Source organism: Diaphorina citri, unplaced genomic scaffold (assembly GCF_000475195.1).
Source record: "Diaphorina citri unplaced genomic scaffold, Diaci psyllid genome assembly version 1.1 scaffold192, whole genome shotgun sequence".
NCBI classification, from domain to species: domain Eukaryota; kingdom Metazoa; phylum Arthropoda; class Insecta; order Hemiptera; family Psyllidae; genus Diaphorina; species Diaphorina citri.
The window spans coordinates 221,708-232,272 of NW_007377629.1; the positions used below are offsets into that span (position 1 = coordinate 221,708).

A 10,565-nucleotide genomic window follows, 5' to 3' on the forward strand; every position below is an offset into this window, starting at 1 on the left:
ATAACGAAGATATAATCGAGAATGTAATACCCTTCAACGCAAATACTAGAAATTTATTCTACCGTACTGAAATTGGCACAATTGATACCGCCAGAGTATCTACGGGTTTAAATTATTACAAACGTGGGGCCTTTATTCACAATAGGTCTGATCCGCAGGCAACATGATTAGTTTTATAATTCCGATGTCTAGGTATATATCTTACTTGTTGGTAACGAACGGCTGGACACCGATGCGGAATTCATGCTCGAAGGCGGGCACCACCACTTGTTTCCGCTTGAAGTGGGAGGCCTCCAGTTTGACCAGGGCTGAGGGCGAGGGGTCTCGGAAGTCCGGCACGAACACTATGAAAGACAGAGGCTCTGGAGAATCAGCCAGGAGGTGCTCAAAGTGGCCCACTGTGGCTTCCATGAGCTCCTCGCAGTAGGGGGGATGCGCCTGAAATGAGCCCGACACGGCTTTCAGGTCCAGAATGGGGCTGCAAGAAGAAGAAGAGGATTCCTAGTTAGTAAGATAAGATTTGATTTATTTTTCTTAGCCTTGTCCCATGTTCAGATGGGGTCGGCGTTAGTCGTCAGCCTCTCAATCAGCTTTAGAATGATCGCTTTCAGGCCAACTGGTTTTGGCTAAACAAAATTTTCCGAGTGAATGCCCTTCGCACTCAACCTTCGCTATGGATACAGCATAAGGAAATTTTTAGATTTGGATATAGCATAAGGAAAGTGGAGAGACATCATTGAAGAATTATAGAGCTACCTTCTCCCATAGAAGACGCAACCTATGAATGAACGATAGTAAAAAAAAAGCTAGCACTCACCCTCGCGAGCCGAAATACGAGTCCGTGTCGGGGAACATGGAGCAGTACTGTCGGAAATAGCAGTTCAAAGCTAGCACTCACCCTCGCGAGCCGAAATACGAGTCCGTGTCGGGGAACATGGAGCAGTACTGTCGGAAATAGCAGTTCAGTGGCGAGGCGAAACACTCGAACGTGACGCCGAAATGTTTGTTCAAGCATTCAAACACGGGGCCAGGTAGAGAGGCCTGAGTCTTGCCTGACTGAGCAGTCACTTGGCCCAGGAAGGTGGTGTAGCGCTTCAGCAGGCACCACACGCGGGGGAGAAATAGCTCGAACTTCTTGTCGTCGAAACAGCTGTTACGGGGCCAGGTAGAGAGGCCTGAGTCTTGCCTGACTGAGCAGTAACTTGGCCCAGGAAGGTGGTGTAGCGCTTCAGCAGGCACCACACGCGGGGGAGAAATAGCTCGAACTTCTTGTCGTCGAAACAGCTGTACCTGTACAGGTGTTCCTGAGGGAGAAGAAGAAATGATGAAGAGAATTGCCGTGGACTTGAGCTGTTTCCTCCTCAGTCGACACACACATCAGCTATTTGTAATTGAAATTTCGACTTTATTTTCGATATAATTAGTTCTAAGTACAATGGTCTTAATACTAAATTTCACATTATTATGTAAATAGGTAGGTAGAAACTAATTACTGATCACCTATTCCATCGGAATCCGACGACCTCTTACTCTTGATTAACGTTTCCGCTATCAAAATTCAGTTCTAAATTTATTGCGCTTGTGAATGAATTGTTATTCAACTCGCTCACTTTCCCTGTCTGAACTTTTGACAATTGCAAATCCCACTCACCAACTTTTGAAAGTGTAAACTATTAACGGTAACCGTGTCGTTTTGAAACCTCAGCATGATTTGTTCTTTGTCCGGATGATACTCAATGCTTGGCATTCGGCAGCTTGGTGTGGAGAACTGAATGGGATAGCACCACACCTTGCGAGAATTCAGCGTGCTAGGGGGAGGTGGAGGCTCTGAAATCACCCAAGGATAACAAGCATCAGTATGGTTGTGAAACGCAACCGATTCCGATGGCGCGCCAGCTAAGAATTTCCTATGGTTAAGTACGCTATCACGCCAAAACGAAATGTTCGATTAAGATGAAATTTGACAACAATAGGATTTTGGGTTCGATCAGACTTTGGGATTCCCATTAAGAGTTCTTTCCCAGAGCTCTACAGTTCATTGAACAAATGCTATTGCTAATCATAACAACTTACCCTGAATCTGGGATTCCCATTAAGAGTTCTTTCCCAGAGCTCTACAGTTCATTGAACAAATGCTATTGCTAATCATAACAACTTACCCTGAATCCCGTTCGCCGTGAGCAGATCACTATTCTTGTCCCGAATTTTCTTCGCGTGCTCCGTCGACAGGTGCTGGATTTTCAGGCAGATTTTCTCCACTGAATCCTTCACCGTTTCGGTGAGATGCGGTTGACATTGGGTCTTCAGATGGTTGAGTCTCTCCTGGAAGTCGTCATAGGTGGCACCCACCGTCTTCCTAAGCCAGAGGAACGTGTCTTCCGCATTCCACTTGACAACCTTGCGACTTTCCGAGTTGGCGTTCCTGGAGAACACAACAACACAGTTAGCACATCCGATAAGGTCTGTTTAAATACTTGGAATAAAAAGGATAGGTACTCATTTTAAAGATAGAAAAAAGAGAGAAGGGAGGTAGAGGACGGCGAGAAAAAGAGGGAAAGAGATAAATGAATGGGTAAAATACTCATTTTAAAGATAGAAAAAAGAGAGAAGGGAGGTAGAGGACGGCGAGAAAAAGAGGGAAAGAGATAAATGAATGGGTAAAAAGCAGAGTGGACTCAGTCCAAAAATCAACTTTCTGAGTTATCTATATTGTTGGAAAGAGCACGAAAAGATTCTACTTTATAATATATGAGTCGCGAACTTCACTTTAATGTTGTATTGAAATGAGAGCAAAAACAAAATGTCTATCTCCATTTATTTTGACTTTGACTCCATTTATCTCAAAACGCTTTTTTTTTAAAGAAAGGTACAGGAAAAACACTTACTTAGACTGGGGAACAAATTATCTAAACCTCTTCCTGACTTGAGTTGGAAAAGGACTTTGACTCCATTTATCTCAAAACGCTTTTTTTTTTAAAGAAAGGTACAGGAAAAACACTTACTTAGACTGGGGAACAAATTATCTAAACCTCTTCCTGACTTGAGTTGGAAAAGCTTACCTGGACTCGATCAATTTCTTAGCGGCCTCGGCATACTTGCTCAGTTGCTTCCGGGCGTCTCCCGTGTACTTGGGTTTCTTCAGTTTGAGTGGGATATCATTCATGATCTCCCGATACATACAGGGTGAGATTTCCGGATAGCACTGAGATGGCAGGAGAGGGTCGGACCCGGTATCAATCACCTTCCTCTCCATGAGCCATCGGTTGAAAGACTCATGAGGAGCATCAATGCCTGGGGAGAAGCGAAAAATAATAATACATTTATACACTTTATTAAAATTCAATCAATGGGGTCTGTAGCAATCTCTGCCATCCAACCTTAATGGGCCTAACAATATAATAGTATAATTTATTAAATACCCATGTGAATTTCGAAAATGGGAAAATGGCCTAGAGGAAAATATTCCAGACAGTTGTAAGCACCCATGTCGAAAATAACTTTTGTAACTTTCCAAGACAGCAGATGCAAACCATGGGAGAAGTGAAGGGAGGGAGGAAAAAGAGATAATGGAAAAGGAAGGAAAGTTAAAGAAAGGGGGGGAGAAATAATCGTGTCGTGGTAGTGTGAACACTCTCATTGAAATGGGAAATGGAGCAGTTGCAAATGGGTAAAAATATTAATAAATAGTCGATTCCTACGTAAAAAGTAGTGAAAAATTCAAATCTGAGGTCAAAACTTCGAAAAAAATAACTGTAAAAGGTCGAAATTCAATTTTTATTTTCCATTCTAATGAAAGAGTTCAAAGATGTGTGACGTCAGACTTCAAGCATGCAAACCATGGGAGAAGTGAAGGGAGGGAGGAAAAAGAGATAATGGAAAAGGAAGGAAAGTTAAAGAAAGGGGGGGAGAAATAGAATATGCAGAAAGAAAGGGAGGGGAGAGAGGAAACAAGAGGAGGAGAGGGATTGTGACTAAAACTGAGCTTCAGAAATGAGGCTTCCTCTTCAAATTAAAATGATAACGAGAGAGGAAACAAGAGGAGGAGAGGGATTGTGACTAAAACTGAGCTTCAGAAATGAGGCTTCCTCTTCAAATTAAAATGATAACAAGGGAGTTTCAATTCAATTCACTGTTGTGTATTCTTACCTTCTCTGGAATGGCACATATCTTGCAGGAGATGTCTCAGCTTGTTTGTCAGGTTACACCGGAACAGTTCAATTTCTGGATGAGGTTGTGGCATGGAGGTGGGTGCCCGCTCCAAAATGATCACATTGGTAGGAATCTCCAAGTCCCAAGGACCCCTGAAATTCAAAGAATTAATTAAGTACTTTCTAAAGCAAAATGTTTGAACTTGATTCTACAATTTAGCTTGCTCTGACTTCAATGCCAATAATGACAACAAAAATTGAATTTCCAAGTAATTTTGGACCCCATTGACTCCTTGAAACCCCATAGTGGCATATTTACGTTTTTCTGAGTGGCAGACCTTTATGTGAGTGAGTAATACAGATTGCTGATCTACTAACAAATACTTACGAGAGAATGAATTTTTTTGGTAAGGGAGCTCCCATGGCCATCCCTTCTGAAGCTCGTCTTTTCATTGGCTGAGGAGGCATGTTCATATTGGGGGTGTGAGGAGGTGGAGGTCCTGCACAGATACCCAGAGGATCTCCAATTGGGTCAAACTGAAATATGAACAAAATGGAGCTTTAGAGTTGAAGTATGCCAAAGATATTGGAATTTCATGGCTGGAGAGGCATGTTCCTTCTTCAAATCCCCATACTCAGAACTACATATATTTAATTTTAATTAATTAAACAATTTAACCTTATAATAATAAAGCTCTAGGGGTTAAAGAAGGCCTAGGGTAATAATTTATTACTTTATCTGTACCAACCTTCAGTAAATAAATAAATAAATATGACTTGGGGCCTCCATAGCCAAAATCTTTTTTTTTTTTTTTTTTTTTTTTTTGTAATTGATTATATTTAATTTTAATTAATTAAACAATTTAACCTTATAATAATAAAGCTCTAGGGGTTAAAGAAGGCCTAGGGGCCCTAGGGTAATAATTTATTACTTTATCTGTACCAACCTTCAGTAAATAAATAAATAAATAAATATGACTTGGGGCCTCCATAGCCAAAATTTTTTTTTTTTTTTTTTTTTAATATTTGTAATTGTAATACATCTATCAAAAAGGGAAGTAACAGATCTTTTTTTTTTTTTAATTTGCAATTGTAATACATCTATCAATAAGGTAAGTAACAGAGCTTTGAAGGTTGACAGGAGAGAAAAAAAACTTCTTACATACCCCAGAGCCCTGAGGCATATCCCAAAGAGATTCACCACTTGCTCGATTCCAGTAGTATGGCCTGTTTTCTCTCTTGCTCCAAAACTTTCTCCAGCCTTGCTGAATGAGTTCGGGTGGCAACTCATGATCTATGTATGACCCTCCCATTTGTACACCCTGCTGAAACAGATAACATATTGAATTGTAGACTTTATCAGTTGTATAAATAATTTTAAAAATCTGATTATTTTTTTTCTTCAACAGCTAAAAAAAATTCCATTTTGATGGCACCTCAAGACCTCTGAAACTGCTAACTTACTATATCTATTTTGGATTTAGGTCAAAGCCAGAAATATTCCACATACTAGGATAAAAAAAGGTCTGTATTAAATTAATTCTTACATGTGGAGTCATAGGACCTTGCTGCATGGGATTGCCATGTTCCATCATAGGGTTCAAATTGGGAGGGGGTTGCATTTTAATGGGTACTGGTACCATGACCTGCTGAATGTTTTCATGTGTGATGGGAATGGGAGGACCCTGTGGGACTGACATGGAGTCCCATGATGTGGTGGGAGCTGGTGTCTCATGCTTTCCACCAACCTCATTCATTATCTTCCTGGAAAAACAGAGTATATAGTGAAATGGAGCAGTTGCAAATGGGTAAAAATTATAAATGGTCGATTCCTAAATAAAAAGTTGGGAAAAATCCAAATCTGAGGTCAAAACTCCAAAAAAATAACTGTAAAAGGTTGAAAATTCAATTTTTATTTTCCGTTCTAATGAAAGAGTTCAAAGATGTGTGACGTCAGACTTTACGCAGTTGTTTTTTTTTTTTTTTGTCCACTAGATAGCACCAGTATGCAAACATGCTTCCTGAGGAGCAGAAAGAAATGTGCAGAAACGTATGTGCACAAACACATTGATGTGTTGCCTGCAAGGGAACTTTGCTCGGGACATTTGATGTGACGTCATTGTGTACGGGAGCGTATGCCGTGACATCAAAGTTCACGGTTTACCGGTATTTTTTAAATCAATTTATCTCGGAATCTAGAAGTCGTAGAAGAAAAAGAAAAATTCCATTGGTCCTCATTTTTCCTGCTCTATGACTTTGAAACATCACCCAAGTAAGCACAAATAAGCACAACTGTTTTTTTGCATTTTTTTTTTTTTTTTTTACAATAAATAATCTATTCTTCAGATTATGTGCTATAGACTAGCAGGAATCAAACATAAGAAAAAGCACATAGTCAGTTAATATCTGTAATAAAAACAGTTTTTACTTTCTAGTTCTTGTTATTTTCAAAATTGATTTTCTTTCTCATTACAGTGTCAATCTGAGAAGAAATAAAATAGAGGCCTATAGCATATTAATGTGCAGGATGGAGGCCCAGCTCATCAAAATTTGATCATTTCAAGCTCTTGACTGTTGAAAGTTTGAAGCGATGCCTGATAAAAATCAACACAATATGTTTGCAATTAAAAAGGTGTTTCCATCCCAACTTTTCTCCTATTAATGATCACATTCAAAGATATTTTAGAGTTGATGATCAAACGAGGCCCAAGTTAAATTTCAAAATCAGTAGCTGCTGTCAGCTATTGTAAAAGGAGCATTAAGTGGTTAGGTACCTAATTTTGTAGGAACGTATGTTTGGTACAGTAATTGATTTTGTACCCATAAAAAACTGATTCGTAATTCTCTAAAACACGGAGTTGGGTCTCATGTAAGTATGATTATTCTAATCAACTTCATTAAGAGTGTTTTTAAATGAATTTAATTAGAATAAAATGATGATTAAAAAATATATCCTCAAAACAATACACTCCCTCTGAACTTTTTCATAGGCTTGCCTAGTAGAGGTTTCAAATAGAGACAGTTTTAAACTTCGTAAAAAATATTTTAATAGAAGTGAAACTTTTTAATTGTTTTACAAACCTTGAATTTGAATTTACTGATAAGATAAACCAAATATATTCGCGTTTTTTAAGCACATTTCTTAAAGGATCTGGACTAGAACTTGTGCACTTCCATTAGATTCGCCATTTTGAAATGAACTGATGACTTGATGAGATGATTTGATGAAACACCAGAAACACAAAATCAAAAAATTGGGTTTTCCAATGTTGCCACATTAGTAGTGACGCATTCATTTTAACGCGCCACAGCCACAAATGTAGCCGTATTTTATTATTCCTCTCTGTGGCACTTTGGCCAAGAAGATATGAATTTTCGACCTCCTGACTTCCAGAGCATTTTTTCACCAATAAATGGTAAAATCTCACTCAGAGGCCCTCTGTCAAAGAAAGATTCAAAATACATGAGTGGCCAGTAGCAGCAAGAGTGGTAACGAAAGAGTGAAAAATCATCATAATAAAATACGGCTTATCTGTGCGCGTTAAAAAGAAATTTTTACAGTTGGCAGTTCTGATAATATTCAAAACCCCAGGGAAGGGAAAAGCGGGGAAGTGGGAGGTAGAAATTTCGAAAAATGTTGAAAGGGCCAAAGGGGGAAGGGAATGAAAACAAAAATAAAAGTAAAAAAAAAAAACTTTCATCAAAAGTTCCGTGTTTTGTGTTTGCGACTTTGCGGCTCCTAGTTTTACTGACCGAATGACGGAATTTCCGTATTTTCTCAACAATTCAGTTTGAAACCCTTGAACATGTAAAGAAACAATTTCAACTCACAATCCACAAGTGAATTCATTTTCATTAGAAGAGTATTAAAATTTCAATCAAGTTTGGTTGTACAATGTCGGTGTCTTACCAGCAGCCCAGGCGGGGACCTCCCCCTACTCATACTCAGATACAGAAGGTAAATATTTCCCTTAGGTACCCCTAAACCCTGAACCTACTTCTACTGTTTCCCAAGCTCCAGAGGAAATAATTATGTATTTCCTTCACTCTTAACCCTCTATGAAGCTCTACCAGTATTGTTATTATTTCAGAATACTTCAAGTCCCACACAATCATGTCTCAAAAGTCAAAGCTAAGCTTTAGTGTTACTGTGATGGTGATAATGTACTGGAAAAAACTCAAAGTCGCTCAAACTTCACAAAGAAATTAAACAAATTATGTAAATAAAGTGCCCCTGGGCTGGGTTTCCCAGAATTTATTTAGGACCATACCATGGATAAAGCTCAATTGGAGTTCATGCTCCTCACGACTTTGTAGAGAGATTCGATAATTATTTATGTAGATAAAGCCCTGGCCCAACTCCAGAAGGTGTGGTACTCTATTCTTGTACCGCCTAAAAAAGGAGAATGTTGTAGCGGTTTCAGATGTAGCTGAATGGTGATGGCATTGTAAAGAAAGGATATATTTTTATTTTTCTGCCATACACTGGGAAATGGTCTTTAGCCATGTTTAATTGGCTTGTCCTGAAGCGAAGTCAACCATTGTGAGAACTTGTGCTTTTAAAAACAGAGAAAACCCTTTGAAACTGCCAGCCAACTTGGCAAATGTTAAACGTACTTGATGTTTGATTGGAGACTTGGTAACTTCATGAAGGTCTATTCTGTTAGAAAGGTAGATACTATGGGTCTCAAATGGAGATACAGTTGAACCTGTTTAAGTGGGAATCCAAGGGACCGACAATTTTTTCCCACTTATCCAGGTTTCCCAGTTAAAAAGTGTCCTACTTAGAGAGGTTGCCATGAAGGGGCCACAATTTTTTTCCCAGTTATCCAGGTTTCACACTTAGACAGGTTCGACTGTACAATCACTTGTACACATGGGTTTGTGGAAATAATCTCAGATCCCAGTTATCCAGGTTTCACACTTAGACAGGTTCGACTGTACAATCACTTGTACACATGGGTTTGTGGAAATAATCTCAGACTTTATTGACTTTCTTTTTCTCTAGATGCTTGATGAAAATAGTCAACTGATTCAAACCATTCAAGATTATCAAAGCAAAGGAAAGTCCATGGAGTGTTTGCAGTAAGTAGTTTTTATGTAACTTCCTCTTATATACCTACTGTGCCTCATGGTAGTGTCTATATCACATGAATAGGTAGGTACCTAAAGGAAAGTCCACAGAGTATTTACAGTAAATAATTTCTATATAACAAGTCTAATTTAATGTGACACATATATTTTGTGTCTTCTATCTAAAAGATCAGGGTGTCAAGAAGAAGTACCTAATCTAAAGAGTTTAACTTACTTGCTCTAAGATTTCAGAGCCTAAAATTGTATTGTTTATTTTTGTGTTACAGGTACCAGAATATATTACACAGGAACTTGGTATACTTGGCATCAATAGCTGATGCTAAACAAAACATCCAGGCACTACTACCGGTAAGGGACCAGTAGATGATTATGTAATTGCCAACACCCAATAGACATGCAAATCAACAGACCAGAACAAACTGGGTTAAACTTGTAGAGAAGAGTATTAACTTACTCATGTTATAACAGTGCTTTAAAATGCAAAGTTTGGGTTAATGTTCTTATGCATTACCGAGGGTACACCATGAGAAGGTGAACATTAGCAAGGCAAGATATCAAACTTGTCTGTGTGTGTTATCTATCTGTTTATTTTCATTTATTTCAGCCCCCCTCCATGCACAATGCTAGTGGTCCAACACCTCCACCCACGCCACCCACAGACAGAGCCACCCCTCCTCCACCTCAGTCTGGACCTACCCCTCCTGCCCCAGGCCAGGGTCCACCAATGAATGGAACACATCCACCGCCCTCCCCTCAGTCTGTGGGTGGGGCTCCCACCCCATACCGACCACCAATGCCTAGCTCTCCTCAGGCAATGCACGGACAAAGTAAGTTATTGTCTTTCTAATCTTTCAATGAGATAATATTTTGAATGAGTCATTTTCATTCACACAATGACTTAATTTTCCAGATTTAAAATGCCATGTTGATACACCTTGCACTAATATCTAACTTGACCTATGTATAAGGCTTTAGGAGATTACTTTAACAGCTTTTCATAGCTTAGTATTATCCTAATATGTAGTTTAATTTTTATTTCAGGACCAGGAGTTCCACCAAATAGTGGGCACCAGTACCCAAGGAACCCTCAATCTTACCCAGGTGGTCCTCATCAAGCTTACCCAGGTCCTAATACTGGGCCTGTGCCTGGATCTCAATATCCTCAAAATCAGGTGTCTTCTCAGGTAAGTTCACAATCAGTAGGGGTTCTAGTTCTACATGATTCATGTGAAACCTTGGGGCAGCTCTTGTTCACCTTTTAAGGGAGAACGAGTTTTTTTTTTTTTTTTTTTTGAAGTATTGTATGTACCTTGTTGTACACCT

The 10,565-nt window shown here is 39.2% G+C and overlaps 2 protein-coding genes across 2 annotated transcripts in view; one reads left to right on the forward strand and one right to left on the reverse strand.

Moving 5' to 3' along the window:
- Positions 1-201: 201 nt before the first annotated feature.
- LOC103505747 (phosphorylated CTD-interacting factor 1) lies at positions 202-7,368 on the reverse strand. Its single transcript, XM_026820998.1, has 11 exons — positions 7,230-7,368; positions 5,696-5,912; positions 5,315-5,470; positions 4,537-4,685; positions 4,147-4,301; positions 3,060-3,291; positions 2,160-2,422; positions 1,652-1,827; positions 1,158-1,304; positions 899-1,092; positions 202-478 (listed from the first exon to the last, which is right to left on the reverse strand). The coding sequence occupies exons 2-11, from the start codon at positions 5,903-5,905 to the stop codon at positions 202-204; spliced, it is 1,959 nt and encodes a 652-aa protein (XP_026676799.1). The 5' UTR covers positions 5,906-5,912; positions 7,230-7,368.
- Positions 7,369-7,803: 435 nt separating this feature from the next.
- The window catches only part of LOC103505748 (spidroin-2-like), a 16,052-nt gene continuing 13,290 nt past the window's right edge, over positions 7,804-10,565 (forward strand). The window contains exons 1-5 of the mRNA XM_008470104.2: positions 7,804-8,106; positions 9,157-9,233; positions 9,509-9,590; positions 9,847-10,069; positions 10,284-10,426. Of these exons, the coding sequence (XP_008468326.2) occupies positions 8,044-8,106; positions 9,157-9,233; positions 9,509-9,590; positions 9,847-10,069; positions 10,284-10,426 (588 nt within the window). The 5' untranslated portion in view covers positions 7,804-8,043. The remainder of the gene's footprint in view (positions 8,107-9,156; positions 9,234-9,508; positions 9,591-9,846; positions 10,070-10,283; positions 10,427-10,565) is intronic.